This window comes from Emys orbicularis, chromosome 21 (genome assembly GCF_028017835.1).
Source record: "Emys orbicularis isolate rEmyOrb1 chromosome 21, rEmyOrb1.hap1, whole genome shotgun sequence".
In the NCBI taxonomy this organism is placed as follows: Eukaryota; Metazoa; Chordata; order Testudines; family Emydidae; genus Emys; species Emys orbicularis.
Window position 1 is genome coordinate 4,088,988 of NC_088703.1, and position 26,264 is coordinate 4,115,251.

Here is a 26,264-nt window from a genome sequence, read left to right on the forward strand (position 1 = left end):
AGTGTCTAGGGCTAGAAGGGACTGGCATTTATTTATGGGGGGGGGGTGTCCTGGATGGACGGATGAAGCGTGATCGGATGTGTTGGTGGGGGGGAAGGGGGTCCCTGGAGGGATGGAGGGGGGGTCACAGACAGATGGAGAAAGATTGGGGGGGGGAAACATATGAAGAGAGACTGAAATGACTGGGAGTGTTACATTAGAGAGGCGTGACTAGGAGGGGACATGAGAAATATTGTGCCCAGGAGAGAGAAGGGAGCTTGGGCAGGGACCTCCCGTCTTATTACTCGGCGACAGGTGATGGAACTAATGTGGAGATTCAAACCCAACACCAGGAAATGCTTTTCCACACGAGGCATCCGCCTGCGGAACTCACTGCCTCCGGATGACGCTGAGGATGGGAACTTAATGCAACCAACACCGCCTCTGGGTGGCGCTCGGTCGCCCTCTAGTGGTGGCCACATGCAGGCGATTGAGCCTGCTAGAGCCTTACTTAAGTGAGCAGGGACTTTTCGCTCAGACAGGAGACGGAGCGGCTCACGCATTAAGATCCAGAAGTCGCAGGTCCCAGCCCCGCTGCCGACAACCCGGGCAAGAGTCAAAAAGGGGTCGGACTTTGATATGGAGAACAAGAATCTGCCGGGGCAGGAGAGTTGAGGCCTCATATAGGGTGACCAGACAGCAAGTGTGAAAAATCGGGACAGGGGGTGGGGGGGGGTAATAGGAGCCTATATAAGAAAAAGACCCAAAATCGGGACTGTCCCTATAAAATGGCGTAGGCGTCTGCTAATTGAAAACGTGCTGAAATGCAAGTACAGAGCAGGCCTTTGGGCTCCATATTATTAAAGCTAAGTGTGAACAAGAGGGATTAATAGAAGCGAGGCAAGACGTGACCTGTGGGGGGGCGTTTCTGGCCGGTGTTGTAGGGGAATTCGGGGGTGTCTCGGAATAGTAGCGACTGCAGCGTTTGCCTCGACACAAACGAGAATTCAAACGATGTTGGACGACAGCCAATAAAGAAGTAGGCAATATTTGGGGGCCCGGCTTAAATACGGCAGCCAAAATACAGACTGGGTCAAAGGCAGGTTTAATTCATTAAGGGGTGTTGTTATAATTGGCTAGGGAAAGGCAGTACCCTGGTTTTCGAGCAGGGCACTCATCTGCATCGGGGTGCTGTTAGCAAGAGGATTTTCGGTCCATTCTTCACGGCCCGGGACTGATGACGGTGAGTATCCACGCAGGGGCTGGTTCGATTGTAAGGGCTGTTTGCTTTCACTCGTGATTTTTATTTTAAATCAACTCTTTAATTCTCTCTCACACGGTGTCCTTCACAGCTCTCCCCGGAATTCAATGGAAGGCTCCAACCATAAAGAGTTGAATTTGAGTTTGGTTCTGTTCCTTATCTGGAAACGATTCATTGGGAAGGGGTAAATCCAGACAGGGAGATAAACCTCCCGCTTCAGGATTTCTGCTGATCTCTGTGAGAGGTCGGGGTGAGGGGCAGACTGTCCCACGTCTGCTACTGCTGGGTTCTGACACTTTCCTCTGTTGCAGCCAGTGCTGGGAGTTGTCGGAGACGGGAGACTAGGCTAGATGGGTTTTGACTCTGTTCAGCTAGCATCTAGATGCCCTGATCAGGGATCAAGACCCATTGTGCCAGGCGCTGCACAGACCCCGACCGAGATCAGGGCCCCTGTTGTGCCAGGCGCTGCACAGACCCCGACCGAGATCACGGCCCCTGTTGTGCCGGGCGCTGCACAGACCCCGACCGAGAACAGGGTCCCATTGAGCCGGGCCCTGCACAGACAGAGCGAGAGACAGTCCCTGCCCCAAAGAGCTAAACAGACAAAGGAAGGGCTGTTTTCCTCATTTTACAGATGAGTAAACCGAGGCACAGAGCACCGCAGTGACTGGTCCGTGGTCACCGAGGGAGTCTGCGGTAGAGCCAGGAATCGCCTCCAGATCTCCCGCGTCCCATCGTTCCTCAGAGCGCCTTTCACACTCCCTCTGTATTTGTCTTTCGTTGTCCCTGATCAGATTTTCGCCCCTGTCTGTTTCATTCAGTTTCAACCCACCCACCCCCCATCTGAAGCAGACCCCGGCACTGCTAGGGCCAAACCCACAACACTGACATGGGTCAGAACCAGGCCAGAACCCCAGCCCCCTGCCTCCTCGCTGCTAGATCTAAATCAGCTCCCCTACGGCCTCATGTTATGACAAGATGCTCAGCTGTTACTTCGCCTCCGCTAATGTATGGAGAGAGATTTGCCACTCACAGCCACAACACGCCCCCTTTCCTGGGTGGCAGGGGGAACCAGTGACAGGCTATTTTTAACATGTCTCGCTGGGGAGGTGGGGGGGCCGACCAGCGCCACAGGAGCTGTTTGCACACCTCGCAGCGCACAACAAGCGAACAGCTGCAATCCGCTGCCTCCTAATGAGGGCTCTGTGGCTGGTGCCGGGAGAGGAGGTGGGGCAGGATGACAGGGGGTGTCAGTCCAGGGGCTGTGCCTCCCAGGCGGGATTACTACAGGCCAGGGAATATGGAGCGGAGGCAGCGCCTGGAGAAAGGCATCCTCAGATCTGCCCGGGAAGCCCCTTGCTGCAAACAGTGACGCGGGTGTATCAAGAGGGGGCGCTCTTCCTTCCCAGTACTGAGCCCAATGGGGCACTAGGGGGCGCTGTGCCGCAGGGAGCAGGGATGGGAGCTCAGTAGGAGGTGCTCTCTCCTCACATGCATCTGACGAAGTGGGTATTCACCCACGAAAGCTTATGCTCCAATACGTCTGTTAGTCTATAAGGTGCCACTGGACTCTCTGTTGCTTTTTACAGATCCAGACTAACACGGCTACCCCTCTGATACGTCTCTCCTCACAGTCAGTGCTGACCACAATGTGACGCTAGGGAGCGCTGTGCTGCGGGAAGCAGGGGGGGGCTCAGTAGGGGGCGCTATCCCCTCTCAGTGCCAGCCCCTGTGCGGTGCTAGGAGGCGCTGTGCCACAGGGAACAGGGTGGGGGAGCTCAGCAGGGACTCCCGGGTTCTGTTCCCCATTTGGACAGGGAGTTTTGCCTAATGGTTCAAGCAGGTGGGAGCAAGACATAGGCCGCAGAGTGGCGCCTAGTGGTTAGAGCTGTGAGGACGGGGTGGACACGGACTCACGGTGACTGCTCTCAGTTCCTGGCTCTGCCACTGACGTGCTGTGTGACCTTTCAGGCAAATCCCAGCCTTTCCTTGTGCCTCGGTTTCCCCATCTGTAAAACAGGGCTCCTACCGCCCTCCTGAGAGGAAGGGCAGGGGAGGCTGAAGTGCTGAGAGAGATCCTTACGGTGACGGGACAAGAGCATCGGTCTTAGTGTTTTATGCCGCTGCTGCCCATCCCCATAGCATCTGGGCGCTTTCCGCCGTCACAGCAATAGCAACAGACTCAGCCGCAGCCCCGAGGTGCGAGGGCCAGGCCTCAGCTTCCGGCCATGACTCAGCCACTTGATGCGCTGTCTGCTCTCTGGGGACCTGAGCCGGAGCACCAGCCAAGCGTCCCTCCACTGGCTGATTCCCAGGAAAATAATAAACACGCCAGGTCTGCATGAGGCGGGGACGGACCGGCCTGCAGCCCGGGGTCGATTAACCCTTGATGAGACCCCGCCTCCATCCCATCCCCGGATCAATCCCCCCTAACAGGCAGACCTCCCTCGCTCCCTACTACGAGCCAGGATCTACCTCTCCGCGGCAGCAGGACCCTCAGATGGGACCCCCCCACCCTGTCACCGGTGATGGGACAGGACCATGTCCCTTCTTCCCCTCCCCCCCCAGCATGTGGGTGTCTCCTGAGTTATAAAGGGAGTCCACGGAATCTCGGGGTGTAAATAGGGGACCCCAAAGGGGCATTTTTAGGGTGGCTTGGAGCTCAATTTCGCTCCTTCCACAATCCAACGGAGCTGCTTCAAATAACACCTAATTAGAGGCAGCGAACCTTATGCAAAAGCTCTCCCAGCAGGGGGCGCTGTGGGGAGCAGGGCAGGAGCTGGCTGTAGGGGGAGCTCCTGGCTACTCTAGTCCCAGCCTCTCCCAGCAGGGGGCGCTGTGGGGAGCAGGGCAGGAGCACTACATGTGGGGAGAGCTCATAATTATAGATGAGCAAGTGTGGGAGGGAGAGGGGCTTAGAGTCAGTACTCCCAGGAGTCCCGGATTCTCCTTCCAGCTCCCACACAGATTCACTGGGTGACCTTGGGCAAGTCCCTGCCATGCTCTGTGCCTCAGTTTCCCCATCTGTAACATGGGGAGTATAGCACTGGGAGGAGCTCAGCGCTCCTTGGATGAGCAGCGCCAGAGAAGGGCACTGACTCGCTGTGGTTCTAAGCTCCCCTGCATTGTAACTTCCGCTGAACACATTATCCGTCGTGCGGCGACTTAGCGACCATCATCCAGGGATCTCAGAACGCTTTAGAGATGTTTCTGAATCTCCTGTGAAGGATCATTATCCCCATTTTACAGGGAGGGAAACTGAGGCACAGAGCAGCGGGGAAGGTCACAGCCAGCCAGTGGCAGTGCTGAGGAATAGAACTGAGGATCATGAGTCCCAGTCCCCCCTGCTCTAACTCACAGACCACCCCTCCCCTCCCAGAGCTGAGGAAAGAACCCAGGAGTCCTGGCTCCCAGTCTCCTGTTCTAACCAGTAGACACCACTCCCCTCCCAGAGTTGGGGGTAGATCCTAGGAGTCCTGACTCCCAGTCCCACCCCCCCTGCTCTAACCACTAGGCCAGACCATTCTTACTCAGATCTGCAAACTAAGGAAACCACCCTTGTAAACCCCAGACCTGAAATTTAGCTGGGCCGCCCTGTGCTTTGGCCAGACCGCACCTATGATCCCCATACAACATTAGGACCCAGGAAGGACCAGGGCAAAGGGCCTGGTTCCAGCTCTGCCACTGATTCATTGCGTAACCTTGGGCAAGTTACTCCCTCTCTCTGGGGTCCATCTCCCAGCCCCACAGACCGGCTCCCAGCCGGCGACACAGGTCCATTTCACGCGTAGCCAGATGGAAAGCCGGCTCCTTTGTAGGCGGCCACATTTAGGGTTTGATCCTGTTGCGTGCCAAGTCCCCCCTGCTCTAACTAGTTCCAACTGCCTCCTGGGTGGCGCTGAGAGCCCCTCCGCTCCTGCTGAAATCAGCGAGCCTCAGGCTGAGTGAGTGGGGGGTGCTGGGCCCACAGCAGGATCAGGAGCTGGGGAAGCCGGAGTTACCATCTCACACAGCACATGGGACTGCCCTGCCCACAGGAAATCCGGGCTGTGTCCCCAAAACCGAACATTCGAAACTGTTCACGGAATAACAATTCCAAACACGTCCATTCGGGAACTTCAAAATGACCCTCTGGGACAGATTTGTCCCGTCCAGACATGACAGTGCAAATGGGAATCGTCAATAGGAAAGCTCTACATGATAGTATTTATGTTGGGATCATCTTTTTGTTCTGGGTCTGTACAGCGTCTGGCATAAGGGGGGCCTGATCCAATACTGGGATGCCAAGGTGCTACCATAATACACCTAATAGCAACACAAATGTACAGGGTCTGAAAAGGAGGAATGATCCAGATGGGAGTGTGAGGCTGGGAGGGGGGTGGAGAGATAGGTTGACCAGCACCCCTCCCTCCTGCCAGCCACAGACTGCCCCACCCTTCAGACCCCCGCCCCCTCTGTCTGGAATCTTCATGGACCCCATCTGCCCAGGCCCCCCGAAGCCTCCCCCAGAGTCCCCTACAGTCCCCCATCTCCCCTTTCTAGACACCCCAATTCTCTCCAGACCACACTCTCCTTTCTCCATCCTCCTATCCAGACCCTCCTCCCGAGACCCTCCACCCCTTGCCCAGATCCCCTCCCACTGCCCCATCCACCCTCCCCTCTACAGAGCCGCCCCCACCCCTAGGGCCGGGGGATCCCCATCCCCCTGCAGCCCCCGCCCCAGAGGAGGGGCTCCCTCCCCTCTTACCTGTTGCTAGTTCAGTTCCTGGATCCCTGTTCTGCGGCTAGTCGCAGCAGCTCAGAGCTTCTGCTCCTCTGGGAGAGGGGTGGGGGGTTTGGCACCACCTCTAGGAGGGCCCCATTGGACAGTTGGCCTGATTGGCAGCTCAGGATGCTTTCCCATTGGCTGCCAGCAAAAGGGGGTCGGGACAGGGTGGGTTAAGAGCCTGAGGCTGGTACCCACCCACCCACCTGAGGATGCTGTTACCAGGGGCAACCTCCAGCCTCTGACGTTAGCTGGGGAGCAGGGAGGCTGGAGATGGCGACTTGGCATGGTAACCCGGGCAACGTGCCCAGCAACTTGCATGGTAACCTGGGCAGCTTGGTACTGCAACCCGGGCAATTTGACATGGTAACCTGAACCACCGGGCCTGGCACCAGGCAACCTGGGCACCTTGGTGACCTAGCCTGGTAACGTGGGCCTCTTTGTAACCCAGGCAACCTGGCCTGCCGGCAATCTAGGCCGCGCTCATGGGAGCCCACTGGGCAGCCTGGCAGGGACGTGGCATCCGGACTCGCTCGTGCCCTTTCAATCCAACGCCCATGAGGAGGAGAAGGGTCGTGGCTTGGCCTGGTCCTTGGCGGGGAGCGGCCTGACTGAGGATAATCCAGCAGGGGGCGATGGAGTCCGCCAGGGGCCAGGGCGGGGCTGAGTTGACGGGCCAGGCTGTTGGGATGGCTGGCAGAGCCCTGTACCTTTTTGCTCTCACCCATGATTCTGCACCAGACACAGCATGACAGGGCCCTTTGTAATAGGGCCTCAGGCCGGGCTATGTACACAGCATGGCTGTCTTAAGCAGGCAGTGAGTCAGGACTCCTGGGTTCGTCTCCCAGCTTTGGGAGGGCAGTGGGGTCGTGTGGCTAGACCAGGGGGCGGGGGCTGGGCATAGACGCAGGAAGTAGGAGTGCGGGGGGTTGCTGCAGCACCCCCAGGTTTTACGCGGGGCTCCTGCTGCCGGCCCCGCACCTGGGGCTCCACCCCTGCCCCCAGCGGTGTCCCCGGTCTCTGCCCCCTTGCCCCTGTCTGTGTTCCCCCCTCCCGGAGCCACTGCTCTGCTCCTGGTCCCAGCTCCAAGGGCTAGGGGGGAGGTAAAAATGGAGCTTTGCAGTTTCATTGGCTTTCAGCACCCCCACTGTAAAAAGTGTTCCAGCACCCCTGGGGCCGGGAGTCAGGCCTCCTGGGTTCTACTCTCAGCTGTGGGCGTGGGGTCTAGTGGTTAGGCAGGTGGGCTGGGAGTCAGGACTCCTGGGTTCCATGCCCAGCTCCTGGAAGGGCGGGTGGGCCTAGTGATTAGAGCAGGGGGGAATTGGGAGCCAGGACTTCTGGGTTCTGCCCTGAGCTGGGGAATGGGGTCTAGTGGTTAGAGTAGGGAGGCTGGGAGCCAGGACTCCATGGTGCTAACAGCTAGGGGCTCTGGGCCGGCATCAGGTGGGGTGAGGGGCTGTGGTAAGCCCACAGGAGAGAAGGTAACAGGCGGTGGATACAATAAGCCAAGCACTTTCCTCCCCCAAGGTCTAACAGTCTCACGGGGACGCCTGCTGAACTGCGAACAACAACTGTTATGCAGCAGGTGTGACCCAGGCAGCCCCACATGTCCCAGCCTGCCCACTGAACTGTGGCCGGGCTGCTCGGGGCCCCGACCGAACCGGTTCCTCTACGCGCTGGGTGTGCCGAGGTCATTCAGTTCACAGATCACCGGAGAGTTGCTTTATGCCTTAAGCCCTGCACCTGCCCCAGAGAATGGGGCAAGAGGAGGGGCGGGGACACGGGCAACTGCTCGGGAGATCCTGGGTTCAGCTGCTATTGAATAACAGTTTGAAGTGGGTTGTAGCTTCACATTTAGGATCATGCGATGTGCAATGCACTGTATACACTAATTCAGTCTCACCCCACCCCTGGGAGAGGAATGCTATTCCGTGCACCATGGTAGCTGGCAGGCTGAGGCGTGGACCAGCGCCCCATGGGGCTAGGCACTGGACTTTCTGTATTGCTATTACATGTACTGCGGTAGCATCAAGGTGCCCCAGTCCAGAGCCAGCCCCCCCCCCCTTGTGCCAGGTGCTGTACAAAAGATGGACACTGCCCCACACAGCTGACAAATAAATGTGATCCCCATTTTACAGATGGGGAAATTGAGGCAGGCAAGCAATCACTGCGTGTCGCAATAGTACCTCAAGCCCAGGTTCCAGTGTGCTAGGCCCAGCACAAACCCCTAGAGAGAGACAGCTCCGGTCCTGAAGGGCTTCCAGCCTCAATCCACAGACGGTGGGAGAGGAAACAGATGCAGAGAGAAGTGATTTGAAGTCAGTCCCCCAGCAGGGGGACAGCAGAGACAGAAACGGACCCCACGTCTCCTGGGCCCTAGTCTGCCACCCTAGCCACTAGGCCATGCTGCATCTGGGGAGAGACAGGACCATCTCCCCCTCCCTAACCCTTACCTGTAGCACTATACCTGCTTGTTACCGAATACCTTCCCTCCACCTCCAATGAGGAATGTGTTTTCCAGACCTCCCTCCCCAGGGCCTCACTCACCAATGAAATGCTGCCATCTCTGGGGTGGAACCTGACGGCCGTTCTGCACCAGATATCCCACACCAAATAGTCCATCCCCCGTTCAGGCCGGGATGCCGACAAGGGCAGAGACATAACGAGTGAGTTGGGAACCAGAGTAAGAGCTCAGGGCAATTCTGATCTCAGTTAACACCAGCTGAAACCTGGTGCAAGCCCTTTGATGTCAAGAGGTGGATTTACAGATGGGGGGTGTTTACATTTGGGCCCATTTATTTTTCCATTGACCCTTCTGCGACTAAACATCCCACTGGTTAAATCCCAGTTTGGATAATTCTGCATCCCTAAAGTTTTCCCCTTTGGACACCAACCTGGGACTCAGCAAAACCCGGGTGGAATTCCCTGCTCCTTCTGAGTAAGCTTGGGCAAGTCACTGCAGTCCCTGCCTCGATTTCCCCATCTGTGCATGGGGAGAGTAGCACTGGCCTACCTCGTGAGGCTAAACACATTAAAGAATGCGAGGTGCTCAGATAAGGGGGCCCACACAAGCACCACAGTAAGGCCGGTTAAGCTGTTGTGTGCTGTTAAAAACAGCCACTGCATTCCACCCCAGAGGCAGCTGCATTGCAGTGACCTAAACTGCCAGTGCTTCAGGGGAGAGGGGGGAAGGCCCGAAGTATGAAAACAGCGACAGCTCCTAGACGGGGGTTGGCAGGGAGCATACGTTTAGCTGGAACGCAGCGCAGGGGCGGAAAAGAGACGCATCCGAGCTCTGGTGACATGTTATTATAGAACTTTATTATCATTTCTATTGAGCTTTAGAAAACACGGTGGGCGTCAATGATAGAGACAGCTGGTATGTTCCATGGCAAACCCCCAACAGCCTGGGCATCCCTCCTGCCTTCGAAAATGCCACGACCGAACGGGGCAGTCCCGGATTTGCATATGCCCCAGCTAGGCAGCGGCCTCACCTGATGCCCTTGGGGGCGGGGGGCACTTGATGCCCATCCGATGCCTCCCTGGCTTGGGTGGTCTGCGGGGATCAAACCCAGCACCTCCGGACCTAAAAAAGCACAAGTCTCTACCGCAGCAGCCTGAAAAAATCGCTATACATGACCTAGTCACTAAAGGAAGACAGAGAGCCAGGTGTGTCTGCCCCCGCCCCGGCCCATGCCCAGCCTCTCTAGGGCCTGGGCGGAGAAACTGCATGCAGGGAAGGAACTGGCCTGGTTGGCTCCCACTCAGCCGAGGAAATTCCAGCCAGGGAGGGAGCCGGAACCCGAGCCGATGAGAAATTAAAATCCGCCGGCGCGTGGGGAAGGGTAAATGGTTCCATTGATTGCTGCGTTTGGCTTCGTTTCTGCCCCCTCCCGCCGGAGCTGGGAGATCCTTGGGGCCCGAAGAGGGATCAATGAAGCGTGGATCATATGCCAGCAAACATACCTCGAAATCAGAAGCCGTTTTATGCCCCCTCCCCTCCCCCCCCCGAGCGACCCGGAGGAGAGCTGGCGAGGGTGGGGGATGGAGAGCAGGGGACATCTGGTCTTCCAGGGAGCGGGGAGGGTTGGAAATCAAAAAGCAAAGAGAAGGGCGGGTCGCAGCTGGCGTGGAGAGGCCCAGGTCGCAGCATGGAGCCCGGAGAGGCCAGGGCGTGCTCCGGGCCGTCGGTCCAGGCTGGCGCGCCGGCTCTTAGGAGTACATGGTGAGCTGCAGCCACTGCGGGGCAGAGCGGAAGAGCGGTCAGGAGAGAGCGAGCTGGGCCGGTCAATACGAAATACAGACTGCCCCGGCGGCAGGCGGGCTCGCAGAACCCAGCGGCGGGACAGGATTGGCCCCTGTTTTTAAGGTGGGGTGGGGAGGGGCCATTCCCCATGGACCTCAATGGGGTGGGGTGCGGGGCTGGGGGAGGGGCCATTCCCCATGGACCCCAATAGGATTCTCCAGCTTTGCTGGGGCTGCGGCTGCTCCTCACACTGCTGGGAAGGTCCCTGGCCCCTGCTCCGCCTCCCCCGCGGAAGCCGGGCTGGACCCGCTAACCCCGGAGTTCCTGGCCAGCCCTGAGGGGTGGGGCGGGGGAAGAGGGAGGCAGGAACCACATCGGGGTCCCTTGCTAGACAGCAGGAAAGAAAAGGCCGTGGGGCAGCCAGCCTCCCGCCTCACTCACCTCCTGGATGTTCACCCGGATCTGCCCGTCCCCGTCCTTATCCAGAGACTTGAAGGCACCTGTAGGAGGAGAGGGGGAAGGGCGGCCTCATGGTTAACACACTGGGCTGGGACTCAGGAGATCTCGGTTATCTGTGAGCGACCTGTGAGCCCTGGGGGGTGGGGTGATAATCCTGCCTCTCTCCCCCTCCCCACTTGTCTATCTAGGCTGTCTAAATCTGGGGCAGGGACCATCTCTCAGCACGTGTCTGCAGCACCCGGCACAACAGGAGCCACCCCAATCTTTATCCTCTGCTCATGGAGATAGAACCCAGGAGTCCTGGCTCCCAGCCACCCTCCCCCACAGTCATTCTAACCAGTACATCCCACTCCCCTCCTAGCGCTGGGGATAGAACCCAGGAGTCCTGGCTCCCAGCCCGCCCCCTCCCCACTCTAACCATTAGCCCCCACTCCCCTCCTAGCGTTGGGGATAGAACCCAGGAGTCCTGACCTCCATCCCTGTGCTCAGATCACTAACGAGCCACCCTCTCTCCAAGGCAAACGCCCCCCCTTCCAGACAAATGCCCGTGACCCACCCCCCTGAAGTCACAGCCCACAGGTCCAGAACCAGGAGGTTCCCCTGAATTGGTTAGGATTAACCCCTCGGTTTCCGGCAGGAGCGCCTAGTCACTGACAGAAAGAGGCCAGGGCAGAGGGGTCGAGATGAGAGAGAAACCAGCTCAGGTAGCATCATCCACCATTGCTGTTATTTTTTTGTATTATTTCTTGTATTAGCAGAATGGGCCAGGCGATGTATATTTTAGTGCTATTAAGTGTATTACGGTAGCACCTAGGAGCCCGCGTCATGGACCAGGCCCCCATTGTGCCAGGCGCTGTACACACATGGAGCAAAACCCAGATGGGAGGGGCCCAGGTCACACTAGAGGCAGGGGTGGGAGGGGCGGATGGAGGGGAGGGGGGGGCAGAGGACCCCAGAACCCGCCCGCCCCCCCCCCCCCATCCCCAGGACCGACCCGCAGGCCACTTACGAAACATGGCGTCCAGGCGAACCAGGCAGCTGATGAAGTTGTCGAAGTCCATGTGGCCGTTCTCGTCTGAGTACCTGCGCACGATCATCTGGTATAGCTGGGCGTTCAGCTGGAAGCCTGGGGGGGGGGAGGGGGAGAGAGAGAGACAGTCACTCCCCATCCACCTGAGACAGCCCTTGTGGGTCCCCGTCCCCCCACCCCCCCGCCAATCCCACCCCTCAGCGGCTCCTTACCCGCCGCCTCGAAGGCGCCTGGCAGCTCGCTGCTCCCGATGGTGCCGGATCGGTCCGTGTCGTACTGTTTGTAGACACACTGGGGGGAAGAGGGGGACAAGTTGGTTATGGGATAAGAGAGTACCCCCCCAGCACAAACACACAGCCGCAGATTGAGGCTGGGCAGGGAGGGGGACCACAGGCAGAGAGATGGCGGACACGGGCGAGGGGGGAAGGGAACAGAAGCCAAGATTCCTCCCCCCGCCCCCGAGAACGGCAGAGCGGGGGAGAGAAATAAGAAACCACCACCCCACTGCTCAAGTGGCACATGGGGGGCAGGAGGGACACGAGAGAGACACCCCCCACACACACACTAAAATGGCAGCCCCTCCCTAGAACGCTGGGTGATGGAGGGATCGGGAGGAACATCACAGGCAACGCAGCCCCTTAACTCTGCCCCAAGGAGGGGACTGTTTGGATCCCAGCTACCCCCCTGCCGGACACCCCCGTTACCTCTGGCAGGTAGGCAGGGGAGCGGCGCTGGGAATTCTGGGTACCCAGAAGGCAATGCAGCAGCAAAGCCCCCATACACACAGGGCTGAACGTGACGCACGTCAATTCCAGCCGGGAAGGCTCCTTGGAGTCCAGCGCTCTTAAAAAGCCCTCCCCCCCCCCAGACCGGGATACCCAAGGTCTCTCGTTCCCTCTCCTGTCCCTACGCCCGGAGGGGGGGTACGGTCGGGTCTCAGCCACACGTGATAGCCGCCCCCCTCCCCCCACCTCTCTACCTGCCACTTCTTGACGTTCCCCCACAAATACTTGAACTCCTCGAAGCCCAGCTTCCCGGTCGTGTCGCTCTGAAGCGCTCGAGGTCAAGGAACAAAGACGTCGGCCAAAGCCACCCAGGGCCCCGCCAAACTGCAGGGAGGGGATCCGGCAGCACGGGGGCCTTCAACATGGGTGGAAACGGCCCCCCGAGACTCTCACCTGTGCAGGGGATCTCCCCAGCCAGCGAGGAGCTGGGCATACGGGGCCCAGCACAGGGGGCGGATCGGGGGTGTGGCCAGAGCGCACTGCCCTGTGGCTATTCCCTGCCCCCCAGAGCCCATAGGGGGCGGATCGGGGGCGTGGCCAGAGCGCACTGCCCTGTGGCTATTCCCTGCCCGGCAGGGCCCATAGGGGGCGGATCGGGGGCGTGGCCAGAGCGCACTGCCCTGTGGCTATTCCCTGCCCGGCAGGGCCCATAGGGGGCGGATCGGGGGCGTGGCCAGAGCGCACTGCCCTGTGGCTATTCCCTGCCCCCCAGAGCCCATAGGGGGTGAAGTGTGAGTTAGGGCAGCCCGGAGACTGATAGCAGGGGCTGGGCTGGGCCTAGAATATAGGGAGAGCAAAGGGGGCTTAAAGCCCCCACCGCCCATCCCTGCCCCAGGCACAGGGGGCGCGGGAGCTGTGAATCAGGCCCTGGTATCTTTAAAGGCTCCTGGGCTCGGACGTCAGTTTAGGAGGAGGATACATCCATGACGGCCACCATGCTGCGACAGGTGTCAATCCCGAACCCGTCCGTCTTCAGGTCGGGATCTGGAAGGCAAGAGAGCAGGTTCGGGCAATGACGCGGGAGGCGTAAATACGACAGGGCTCCAGGCCCCGGAACTCTGCACGGCATCGACGCTACTGCCTCTGGGGTGTGGAGTCCAGCGCTAGGCAGCTCAGTGACATGGAGATACCAGAAGTTCAGCATCGTCCCCCATTGCTCAGAGAGGGCGGCCGGCTACCTCAGCCACCACAGATGGGCTGGAGGCAGGAAGCTCTGGCCCGCGTTATACAGGGCAGGCGAGATGATCACAAAAGTCCCTTAAAACCGATGAATCTAGGAAACCAAAGCATGGACAGCAGCTCGCCTGAGGTCACACCCCGAGCCAGCCAGGAATGGAACCCAGGAGTCCTGGCATTCCCTAGGTCCCCTGTAGCATCAGGACGGACAGTTACCAAGCACCACAGGACAGCAGTGCTCTGGGAGGCAGGGTCCAGCCAGCCCGGACCTTTTAACCATTTCGTAAATGAATCAACCGACGCGGGGTTTGATTTAAACGGACCGCGGGCCCCACTTACGTCTGGTCACCACCTTGTTGAGAATGTTCATCAGCTCAGTGGCGCTCACTTCCATATCCTGTCGCAAAGCACAGAGACAAGGGAGACGTCACAGCGGGCTGGAGTAACGCTCGCCCTGCCTGGTCTCTCTGGAGCACGTCGACCCGCAGGGAGCCACCTCCCGGCTGCTCCTGGATGGAGGCGGCCGCCTCCTTGGACCCATTCCTCACCCCATAACTAGGGCCCTACCAAATTCACGGTCCATTTTGGTCAATTTCACGGTCATAGGATTTTAAAAATTGTAAATTTCATTATTTCAATCTGAAATTTCACGGTGCTGTAATTGTAGGAGTCCTGACCCAAAAAGGAGTTGTGTGTGTGTGTGTGTGTGGGGGGGGGGTCACGAGGTTATTGTAGGGGGGGTTGCGATACTGCTACCCTTACTTCTATGCTGCTGCTGCTGGGGGGGCGCTGCCTTCAGAGCTGGGCGCCCGGCCAGCAGCCGCCGATCTCCAGCTGCCCAGCTCTGAAGGGCACAGAAGTAAGGGTGACAACCCCACACACTCCAAAAATAACCTTGTGACCCCCCTGCAACTCCCTTTTGGGTCAGGAGCCCCAATTTGAGAAACGCTGGTCTCCCCCGTGACATCTGTCTAGTATAGGGTAAAAGCACACAAAAGACCAGATGTCACGGGGGGAGACCAGATTTCACGGCCCGTGACACGTTTTTCATGGCCGTGAATTTGGTAGGGGCCTACCCATAACTCAACTAGAGTCCCATGCTGCAAAGGATTCTGGGCAGGGCTATCTACAGAGAGGAAGTCGGAGGAGAGGAAAGGTCACAGGGCAACCAGAGGCCTTTGCTTCTGGGGCCTGACTTGCAAAGCAGTTGTGAATTGGCTGAGAATCAGTCCCGAGGAGGGCCTCGGTGAAAGTTTTGGCCCAGGGAGATGCCCTCAGGACTGGGCCAGGGCCCCTTTCTGATGGATGCAAAGAGAGAGGACGACAAAATACTTACATCTCCAGCCAGCTGCGTGAAGAGGCGCCGAAACTGGCGTACTTCCTCGCTCTCGTTAGCTTCCACGTTGGAGAAGTGGCTGCGAGGGGGCTGGGGGGGGGGGGGGGGGGGGGCAGAAAGAAACGGAAAGTTACAAAATATAAATAGCCAGGGTGGGTTAAACATATATCCATGTCTCTCCACTGACCCAAAGGGTCACCCACCGGCAGGTGCAGATTCCTTAGCAAAAAACGTTTAAGCATCTGAAACGGAGACCTAGTCCAAGAGGAGGGGATACCTGGGAACCCCCTGCTCTTGTTTGGATAGACAAGGAAAGCAGGAGACATTCAGCTCGTTGCAAGGCGGGTTTGGATATTTTATAAGCAGGTTGGGGGGGGGATCGTTAGCAGAAAGCGTTTTCTCCCAAGAGTGCCCTGAGCTAAAGAGGGCTGGACAGTGACAACCCCCAAAGGGCCAGATACTCAGATGGTGTAAATCAGGAACGAGACAGGCTTCCCGATAAATGGGCGTCACTCCACTGGTGTCAGATCCCCAGCTGGTGTAAACGGGTGTCACTCCATTGGAGTCAATGGGGCCAGATCCCCAGCCAGGGCACACCAGCATTACTCCATTGACTTCAAGAGAACCAGTTTACACCACCAGAGGAGAATCTGGCTCAAGGAGAGACAATCCGAATTAATAAAAGCCACTTTCCCCTCCCTTTCCAGTCAGCGAGATTTTCTTCCACAGCGTCCTCCAGGACAAACAGGGAAAAGGAGACCTGAATGTCTAATGTACGACATGCCACCTTGGGCTGTCTTTGTGCTCCATAAGCAAGCAGCCAAGGACGTGAGGCCCATTTACTTCTCTTTGCAAATCACTTTAAAAAACAAAACAAACCGCAGAACACTTACTGGTGGGCAGACGCCTGCATTCACGCGGCTTACCCCCACCAAGGCAATGGGGCTCCGTGCCAGAGAACCCTCCCCCACACGCCTGGCTACAAACTCAGCATGTCCAGGGCCCATGTTAGTATCTGACAGGAGTCGTTAGAACCAGCACAGGCAGGGTATAATAGGAGAGCTGTAATCAGGACTTACCGGTGGCTCCGGATTATACTGAGCAGCTGCTTCGCTGTGACACAGAGGGGGAAAGAAAGAGGAAACAATTATGAAGGGTCTTTTATAAACACACAAGTTATTATATATTTGCATTATGGCAGCATCAGCAAAGATCAGGACCCCGTCGCGCCGGGCGCTGCACAGACCCCGACCGAGACCAGGGCCCCGTCGCGCCGGGCGCTGCCCAGACCCCAACCGAGACCAGGGCCCCGTCGCGCCGGGCGCTGCCCAGACCCCAACCGAGACCAGGGCCCCGTCGCGCCGGGCGCTGCCCAGACCCCAACCGAGACCAGGGCCCCGTCGCGCCGGGCGCTGCACAGACCCCGACTGAGACAGTACCTGCTCCCAAGAGCTTCCAATTTGCATAGACAAGGGAATAGTTATTATTCCCGTTTTACAGCTGGGGATACGGAGGCCCAGAGAGATGCAGTGATTTGCCCAAGATCACACAGGGAGCCCAGTGGTGGAGCCAGGCATTGAATCCAGATCCCCCGAGTCCCAGTCCAGGTCCTTAATATTTAATGTATTTAATATTTCGAGTGCTATAGAAGAGAGGTGGCGGAGGCAAAAGCATCCCGGAAGTGAAGATACGGCTGTTGTCAAGTGAAACAATGCACCTGAAAGATGTAACAGGAATCACCTTTTAGTTGTGTGTCTGGACAGTGCCTGGCACCATGGGGTCTTGGCCCACTCCTGGGGTTCCTAGGGTGCCACCATAATACATGTAAGAGCACCTCCCTGCTATACAGAGGGGGAAACTGAGGCACAAAGCCACATCCAGGCTCTCACAGAGACAACAGCAGAGCTGGGAACAGAACTTAGGGCTCCTATCTCCCAGTCCAGTGTTCTAGCCACTAGACCACACTGCCTCCCCTACACACAATACATGGCATGATAAACTGCAGAACCACTTTCTAATTTAGAGGTAGATCCCTGTATAAACAGCTGCCATACCCCACCCCCAGAGGTGGCTGCATTTCAGTGCTAGGTGAGGGATCCCTGTATACACAGCTGCCACCCCCCACCCCCAGAGGCGGCTGCATTTCAGTGCTGGGTGAGGGATCCCTGCATATATGGTTTGCCAGGCGCTTGGGGATCCTATGCATGGAAAGCGCTGGGAGAATATCAGTGATGAGAGAAGAGGCCAGCATCAGGGGAAGAACCGAGGCGGGGACAGAGAAAACGGGGACTCTCCCCTGCGCTCGTCTAGGGGCATGGGCAGGGTTTTCCTGGGGCCTGTGCCTTGAGCTAGTTCCCCCTATGTGGACAAACCAGTCTGACGGAAAACCGAAGCAAGGTGGAGCCGCCCAGCCAGCCCCCCCCCCCCCCCCCCCCCCCCGCAATCAATAGGCCAGGGCTCCGCATTCAAAGCAACACCTCCTAGCCAAGGAGAATCCACTTCCCCCAAGAGGCCACGGGATTCTGGGGTTCAAGCCCGACCAGTAAGGGGATGGGTCACTGCCTGCCCTGTGCCTTCAATGCCCTGGCTTTACCCAGCCTGCAGGCTGAAACCAGGACCCCTCCAACCCCGAAATCGCCCTGGAGGGACCAGCCCCTCTCACTGGGCCCCCACCGAGAAAGCAACAGGTCCTCTGCCTCTCCTCAATCCCATCAAGCGACACTCCACAGAGCTCGATCAGCGGCTGGTGATTTAGAGATGAAAGCCAAGCGAGTTGATTCACAAAGGCCTGTGGGTCAAGTGATGCCAAGTAGCAGGGAGAAAGCCCGAGACGGGAATTAAAGGGGAAACAAGCATCTCAGAGACTCGGACGTGAACGAGCAAGACACAGTCTTTGTTCAAGACGCCTCTACTCTCCCAGTCTCCCGTCCAGCTTTTCCGGGCCAGGCTCTGTGACAGAGATCCAAGTGCTCAGATCCGTTGTCTCGGCCTGCCAGCACCTCGCCCTGCCTGGGTGAACCCCAAAACACCACACGCTCCTCTGGTGCCCCGGCGCCAACAGATCCCAGAAGGATCTGGGATACGTTCCCAGAGAGTAGTGACCAGTGATTCGCAGTCATGCTGGAAGGGCATAACGAGTGGGGTCCCGCAGGGATCAGTCCTGGGTCCCGTTCTGTTCAATATCTTCATCAGTGATTTAGATAATGGCATAGAGAGGACACTTATCAAGTTTGCGGACGACACCAAACTGGGAGGGGTTGCAAGTGCTTTGGAGGAGAGGATTATAATCCAGAAACTGGAGAAATGGTCTGAAGTAAATAGGATGAAATTCAACAAGGACAAATGCAAAGTACTCCACTTAGAAAGGAACAATCAGTTGCACGCATACACAATGGGACATGACTGCCTAGGAAGGAGTACTGCGGAAAGGGCTCTGGGGCTCAGAGTGGACCACAAGCTAAATATGAGAGAACAGTGTCACACTGTTGCAAAAAAGAAAGTGAACATCATTCTGGGCTGTATTAGCAGGCGTGTTGTAAGCAAGACACGAGAAGTCATTCTTCCACTCCACTCCGCGCTGAGTAGGTCTCAGCTGGAGTATTGTGTCCCGTTCTGGGCGCCGCATTTCGGGAAAAATGTGGAGAAACTGGAGCAAGTCCAGAGGAGAGCGTGAACACGGACGCAATAAACGGGCCCCTACAGCAAAGAACAATATCGGCAGGGACACAGGCAGCCTCTTTAGGAGCTGGCTAGGGAGCCTTTCACCCACAGGTTCACCGGTTCGAATCTGGCCTGGCTGAAAATTGTTACACTCCCCACCCCGGATGACTATGGCGGCCTCTGCCTGTAATGAATTCGGGAGGTCTCAGTCCAGTTCCTAGCGAGATCTATGCCCCTGGCACACAATCCACTACCCTACCCGGCCACTCAGCAGCCACCGGGGCTGACCTCTCCTCTCCTCTCACCCTCTAAAGCGGGTCCCTCCGGGTCGGGGCAGGGCGCAGCAGCTGGGAATGAGAGACCGACCCAGCCACTGCCCTGCTGGGTGACTTCGGGCACGTCACCTACTGGGCCTCAGTTTCCCCATCTGTAAAATGGGGATCATGACATGTAAAAGGTTGTTATAAAGAGGACAGTGATTCTTCACATCCATTGGAGGCAACGACAAGAAGGGATTGGCTTAACTGGCAGGAAGGGAGATTTAGGTGAGGTATTAGGAAAAACTTTCTAACTCTCGGGGGAGTTCGGCTCTGGAACAGGCGATCAAGGGAGGTTGTGGGATCCCCACTGTTGGAGGTTTTTAAGAGCAGGCTGGAAAAACCCCTCTCAGGCATGGTCTAGGTTTACTTGGCCCTGCCTCAGTGCTGGGGGGGAAGAGGTGTGGACTAGGTGATCTCTCGAGGTCCCTTCCAGTCTGACATCTCTGTGATTCTGCCCTCCTTAATACAGCGCTTTGAGAGCTACAGATGAAAAATGCTAGACAAGAGCGAAGTATTAGAATTACCGCCCTGCAGATCCAGCCATTCAAGCCAGCACCTTCGGCCAGCAAACAGGACAACATCAATTAAGGAGCCTGTCTGGGGTTTCTTCTCCCACTATTGGAGACTGGCACAATCAAACTCATCCCGCTGTCCTTGATCCAAAGGCACTCCCCCCTGCCTCCCCCGCAATTCGATCCGAGAAAAGAACCCAGGAGTCCTAGTGCCCAGACCCCCGCTCTCGAGTTGTCCAAAGTCTACAAGGAGGAAAAGATGCACATTGATCTCTCTGGGCCTCAGTTCCTCCATCTAGAAAATGGGGTAATGAGCCTTCCTTCTTTGGTCTTATCTATTGAAATGGCAAAGGCTGTCTCATAAAGTGTGTCTGGGCAGCGCCCGGCGCAACGGGGCCCCAATCTCGGTCACTGTGAGTCTGGGCAGCGCCTGGTGCGTCGGGGCCCTGATCTCGGTCAGTGTGTGTCTGGGCAGCGCCCGGCCTGACGGGGCCCTGATCTCGGTCGCTGTGTGTCTGGGCAGCGCCCGGTGCGACGGGGCCCTGATCTCGGTCACTGTGTGTCTGGGCAGCGCCCGGCCTGACGGGGCCCTGATCTCGGTCGCTGTGTGTCTGGGCGGCGCCCGGTGTGACGGGGCCCCGATCTCGGTCATGGAGCCCTGGCGTTAGCGCAATACCAATAACAACAACGACGAGGCTACGTACGAACCTGATGGCATTGATCACTCCTCCAATGATGCCCATGGCTCCGCCGGCACCTCCCCCACCTCCAGCCCGTCCTCCTCCACCACCGCCACTCAGGAATCCTCCGATCACATTCCCGATGTTCCCTCCGAAGCCGCCACCTCCGCCTCCGCCTCCTCCTCCCCCTCCTCCTCCTCCTAGGAAGTTCTTGACCAGGAACATCGGGGCGGTTTCCTAGCTGGAGGAAGACCTGCGAAAAGATGGGCTGGAAAGAAAACAGACAAAGGGCTGGTCAGTTTCCCTCTCCCTCAACCCACTGGTGGTCCTGCAATGACCTTGGTCTACAAAGCGCTGCCCCCCCTTTCCCCTTGGGGAGACGACGTCTCTCTCAGGCAGGTTTTCAGCACAGACCCTTTGCTCAGGAGTAACTGCCCCCTCCGCCCCACACACAGTGTTTGCTCAGTGTACCTCGCAGTAGAAGCTGCTCATAGGTGGGGAAGCAGGATGCTGTGGGAAGCGGCTGGCACAAGCGCCTGGTTAGTTAGGCACACTCCCGGACAATGTCAGGGCCCAAACCTGCAGGGGACCGGTGCCCTCTAGCTCCTGGAGGGGTAGGGCCCCAGCACCTGGCAGGATCTGGATCGGGTGTTGCCAAAACAGGGAATCAAACTGGAGATTAACCACTGGAATCTGGTGCCATGCTTTTGCAGATAGACAGTGCGCTGGGAGGGGAGCAGGGTCTAGTAGTTAGAGTGGGGGGGAGGGGACTCCTGGGTTCTAATCTCAGCTCTGGAAGGGAGCAGGGGGGGCTGGTGGCCAGGACTCCTGGGTTCTAATCTCAGCTCTGGAAGGGAGCAGGGGGGGCTGGTGGCCAGGCTTCTCACATTCTATTCCAAGTTGTGGGCGGGGAGCAGGGACTAGTGGTTAGAGCGGGGAGGACAGGGGCTAGGAGCCAGGACTCCTGGGTTCTAACCCCAGCTCTGGAAGGGGAGCACGGGGGCTGGGAAGCCAGAACTCTCACGGGGGAGCGGTAGCTAGTGGTAAGAGCAGCAGAGCTGGGAGCCAGGACTCCTGGGTTCTAGCCCCAGCTCTGAAAACACTTCAAAGTTCCCAACTTTGAGAAAAACCTTTCCACCGTCAGGCTGAGACAGACAACGCCTGCGACCCAACGAACCCCAGCCAACCGACCGCACAGAAACAAAACAAGCAAGAAAGAGGCGAAATTAATGAAAAACAGCAAAACAAAACCCCAAATCCCTACCCCAGGCAGGATTTTTTCCCCCAAAAAGGGAGACACGGCAGAGACTCTATGAAATCCACAGGGGATTTTGCTAGTGGAAAAAGCCCGGATACAACGGTGATGGGCAACAATACAAATGACAGAACTCTGGAATCTCTCTCTCTGTACATCTGTTCTGAGCTCTGGGAGAGGAACGCAGTCAGCTCAGAGAGGACTGATGGGCGGTTTGGGGGGAGGGGTCAGGACTCCTGGGTTCTATCCCCAGTTCTGGCAGTGGGATGTAGTCTAGCACAGAGCCCTGACCCGAACCCGACAGGACCAACTACAAGTGTTGGGTCTGTGTCAGGTGGGAAAACTGTGCCCCTCACTCCACAGGACGCAGCAGCGGGCAGTAGACGGCCGGGGCAGGACACGCAGCCGCCGCTGTGCCAACCCCATGGGCAGGAGGTGCCAGTGGCACGGCCACCGGTTTGGGGAGAAGGGTTGGGTCAGAAAATGACTCCATCGGCTCAGGTTTGGGTCTGGGGCGGACCTAAAAATTAAGCACAAGCAGCCCCTAGTCTAGAAGTTGGATTGGGAGAGACTGGAAGTCAGGCCTCCCAGCTCTGCCACTAACTTCCCGTGTGATCTCGGGCCAGTCACGCCCTCGTTCCGTGCCTCAGTTTCCCCTGCTGTGAAACGGGGAAAGCACCCGCCATAAACACCTAGCGGGACCGCCAGGGTTCATTTAACAACTGGCCGGTGCTGCCGAGGGACACAAAAGAACTTGGTTTCGTTAGCGACTGTTTTCCCTCGTCTCTTTTCGGCAGGCGAAATCGCCAGCCAGTTTCAGCCGAGCGGGTAGATCTTTGGACGATTTAATGCCCAGATGATGCAAATCAGAGAACACTGGGGCATTGTCTACGCCTACGGGGCATTTATAAGCGGGGCGGGGGTGGGGAAGAAAGGTGACTGGGCTAAGCTGGCCCCATGTCAGCTGCCCACAAAACGCATCTGCTGACTTGCCCCGGGGCAGTCGGGGAGAACAAGCCGGATGCTATCGCGCTTTATGCCCGAGATTCAGGACCCCCAGCAAAGCCCCAGCTGATTCCCGTGACTTGATTTGCAGGCCAACCCGATCTGACTGGGCCTCAGTAGGGTCTCCGCCAAGCCAGCTTTAGCACGCGATACCCCGAGGCCAGTCTCGCTCACAGGACAAGCGGGGTACGACCGTCAAAGCCATATGGACTCAGCTACCCACCTTTCTCTCCGTTTAATCGAGTGCGGTGGGGGAATGAAACAGGAGTCCTGGCTGCTCTAACCACCAGACCCCACTCCCCTCCCAGAGTTGGGAACAGAACCCAGGAGTCCTGGCTCCCAGCCTTGCTGTTCTAACCACTAAACCCCACTCCCCTTCCACCTGTAAAGAGAACCCGGGAGTCCTGGCTCCCAGCCCCCCTGCTCTAACCACTAAACCCCACTCCCCTCCCAGAGTTGGGAACAGAACCCAGGAGTCCTGGCTCCCAGCCTTGCTGTTCTAACCACTAAACCCCACTCCCCTTCCACCTGTAAAGAGAACCCGGGAGTCCTGGCTCCCAGCCCCCCTGCTCTAACCACTAAACCCCACTCCCCTCCCAGAGTTGGGAACAGAACCCAGGAGTCCTGGCTCCCAGCCTTGCTGTTCTAACCACTAAACCCCACTCCCCTTCCACCTGTAAAGAGAACCCGGGAGTCCTGGCTCCCAGCCCCCCTGCTCTAACCACCAGACCCCACTGCCTGCACTCTGCGCCTGAAACCCCTGAACGGAACCCAGAAGCTATGAGGCCTCAACCCGTCCTCCAGGCCACACAAAAGCGAGCAGAGCGCCCCAGAACCGGAACTGCAGCAGCCCGGGGGCAGGAAAGCTGGGTGCAGGCGTCAGCTGGGGAAAGGAGCAGATGCTAGAGCCGCGAGCGGCCTCTGGGCACCAGGCCAGAAGCCTGGGGGGAAGAGAGAGACAATGGGGCGTTGTCTCCACAGGAGCAGCCGGGGGGGGGGGGGTTAATGGGGGGACATGAGCTGGGTCAGAGGAGACACACAAACACACATGGTCCCCGTGGGGGAGAGGTATCCGTGTTCCCCATGGGTGAGAGGAATCCAGTGTAAAGGGGAAGAAAGACCCCCAGCATAAAGGGGGTCAAGAGATCCCTGTGGGGAAAGGAATCCAGTGTAAGCAGGAAGCAGGCGATTCCCTGAAATCCAGGTGGAGGAGAAGAAATCCAGTGTAAAGGCTGGCAAGAAATCTCCCCCGGAGAAGGATCCCAGGAGGAGGGATGGTGGTACGGTGATCCAGCGTAAAGAGGTGGAAGTTGTTCCTGGGGGGGAGGAATCCAGTGGGTGGCGGGAGAAGGGGAAGAGAGAATCTAGTCCTAAGAGGATCCTCTAAAGCAGGGGTTCTCAACCAGGCGTACGCATACCCCCGGGGTCCATCAACTCCGCCTCGTTTTACAACAGGCTGCATAAAAAGCACTAGCAAGGCCAGGACAAACTAAAATTTCAGACAGCCAATGACTCGTGTAGACGACCCACCGAAACGGAAGTACAATATTGATATTCCAATGGATTTCTTTTAGAAGACTGTGGTCAAAATGAGAACGTCAGCCACTCGTCAGGGCTAGCGCGCTGGGACACTTTGGTCTTTTGAGGTCTGGTTTGGCAAGCAAGTCGGTCTTAAGCGAGGTGCAATTTGGGGGTGCGCGAAAGTCGCGAAAGGGGGACAGTCGTCTGGACAGGTTGAGAGCCGCTGCCCTAGAGATCATAGGGGAGGAATCCAAAGAGAGCAGAAAGTTGGAGGGGCAAAGGGATGGAGTGGGAGGGGAGAAAGGGCCCCAGCGTAGGAGTGGAGGGTAGATTTCAAGGGATCTAATGGGGCAAAGGGGTTACCAGATAGGGATTTAGAATCTTGCTATAGAGGGAGGAACCCAGAGGGACATGTCTCCAGGGAAGGGAGAAGGATAGAGAGGATGGAGGAGGGAAGGAATTTGAGCCCCACGGGGATCCAATGTGTGAAGAGCTGAAATCTCCAGGGAAGAAAAGAGGGGATCCAGAGGGAGGGGATCAGAGACCCCCCCCAGGGGGAAGAGCAGGGATCCAGTGTGGGGGGATTCAAAAGGGAATCCCAGGGAAGAAAAGGGAGGGGATCCAGTGTGCATGGGGGCAGGAGGGGATCCCCCAGGGGAAGGGAGGGGATCCCATGTACACAGGGAATCCCCAGGGAAGAAGAAGGGATCCAATGCACATGGGGGACCAGAAGGGGATCCCAGGGGGAAGGGGAGGGGATCCAGTGTGCAGAAGGGAATCCCAGGGAAGGGAGGGAATCCAGTGCATGGGGATCAGAAGGGGGATCCCCATAGGAAGGGAGGCGATCCAGTGCTCAGGGAGCAGGAGGCGATCCCGGGGGGAATGGGAGGCGATCCAGTGCTCAGGGAGCAGAAGGGGATCCTGGGGGAAGGGAAAGAATCCAGTGCATGGTGATCAGGAGGGGATCCCAGGGAAGGGGGATCCAGTGTGCAGGGGGATCCCAGGGGGAAGGGGAGGGGATCCAGTGCTCAGAGGGCAGAAGGGATCCTGGGGGGAAGGGAGGGGATCCCGGGGGGAAGGGGAGGGGATCCAGTGTGCAGGGTGGATCCCAGGGAAGGGAGAAGATCCAGTGCATGGGGATCAGAAGGGGATCCCAGGGAAGGGGGATCCAGTGTGCAGGGGGATCCCAGGGGAAAGGGAGGGGATCAGAAGGCGATTCCCAGAGGAAAGGGAGGGAATCCAGGGGGCAAGAGGGGATTCCCCAGGGAAAGGGAGGGGATCCAGTGCATGGTGATCAGGAGGGGATCCCAGGTAAGAGAGGGGATCCAGTGTGCAGGGGGATCCCAGGGGGAAGGGAGGGGATCCAGTGCATGGGGATCAGAAGGGGATCCCAGGGGAAAGGGAGGGGATCCAGGGGGCCAGAGGGGATCCTGGGGAATGGAGAGAATCCCCAGGGGGAAGGGAGGGGACCCAGTGCATGGAGATCAGAAGGCAATTCCCAGAGGAAAGGGAGGGAATCCCGGGGGCAGGAGGGGATCCAGTGCTCAGAGGGCAGAAGGGATCCTGGGGGGGAAGGGAGGGGATCCCCAGGGGGAAGGGAGGGGATCCAGTGTGCAGGGGGATCCCAGGGGAAAAGGAGGGAATCCGGGGGGCCGGAGGGGATCCCCAGGGGAAAGGGAGGGAATCCGGGGGGCCGGAGGGGATCCCCAGGGAAAGGGAGGGAATCCAGTGCATGGGGATCAGAAGGGGAGGGGATCCAGTGGGCACGAGCGGCCCACAGCCCCAGGGATCTGGGGCAGCGGAAGCCAGGGAGAGGAGGGCAGGACGGGGGCCAGCAGTGGAGGGATCCGCTGGGGGAAGGAGCCGGGGACCCAGCGGGAGACGGGGTGGCGCCCCGGGTGCCCCCAGCCCTACCTGCGGGAGGCGATGCGGGGCGCGGGGCTCCGGGCTCTGCCTGCAGCGGGCCTGTGTCAGCGGCCGGGACGGGACTGCGGGACCCACCACGCCCGAGCGAGTCACTGCGGCGGGGCGGGCCCTAGAGCCGCAGCCAGAGGCGCCTCCCTGATCCACCGGGGCCCTAGTGCCGCCCTCATGGCGGAGATAGAACCCAGGAGTCCTGGCTCCCAGCCCCCCCTGCTCTAACCACTAGATCCCATTCTCCCCCCCCCCCCCCCAGCTGGGGAAAGAACCCAGGAGTCCTGGCTCCCAGCCCCCTGCTCTAACCACTAGACCCCACTCCCCTCCCAGAGCTGGGGAAAGAACCCAGGAGTCCTG

The 26,264-nt window shown here is 58.3% G+C and overlaps 1 protein-coding gene across 1 annotated transcript; it reads right to left on the reverse strand.

Moving 5' to 3' along the window:
- Window positions 1-9,304: 9,304 nt before the first annotated feature.
- On the reverse strand, window positions 9,305-25,978 carry CAPNS1 (calpain small subunit 1). Its single transcript, XM_065420703.1, has 11 exons — window positions 25,905-25,978; window positions 20,238-20,477; window positions 16,117-16,150; window positions 15,038-15,127; window positions 14,041-14,098; window positions 13,445-13,509; window positions 12,720-12,788; window positions 11,953-12,031; window positions 11,720-11,836; window positions 10,693-10,751; window positions 9,305-10,244 (listed from the first exon to the last, which is right to left on the reverse strand). Exons 2-11 carry the CDS (start codon window positions 20,432-20,434, stop codon window positions 10,218-10,220), a joined length of 795 nt encoding a protein of 264 aa, XP_065276775.1. The 5' UTR covers window positions 20,435-20,477; window positions 25,905-25,978; the 3' UTR covers window positions 9,305-10,217.
- Window positions 25,979-26,264: the final 286 nt, after the last annotated feature.

What these genes read in the sequence shown, in the direction of transcription:
- CAPNS1 (XM_065420703.1), bottom strand. Translation starts at nt 20,434, where the DNA reads ATGTTCCTGGTCAAGAACTTCCTAGGAGGAGGAGGAGGGGGAGGAGGA. An exon ending in TCACGCAGCTGGCTGGAGAT is followed by an intron (nt 14,099 to 15,037) that starts GTAAGTATTTTG and finishes GCTTTGCGACAG; the next exon opens with GATATGGAAGTGAGCGCCAC. An exon ending in TCCGGGTGAACATCCAGGAG is followed by an intron (nt 10,245 to 10,692) that starts GTGAGTGAGGCG and finishes TCTGCCCCGCAG; the next exon opens with TGGCTGCAGCTCACCATGTA.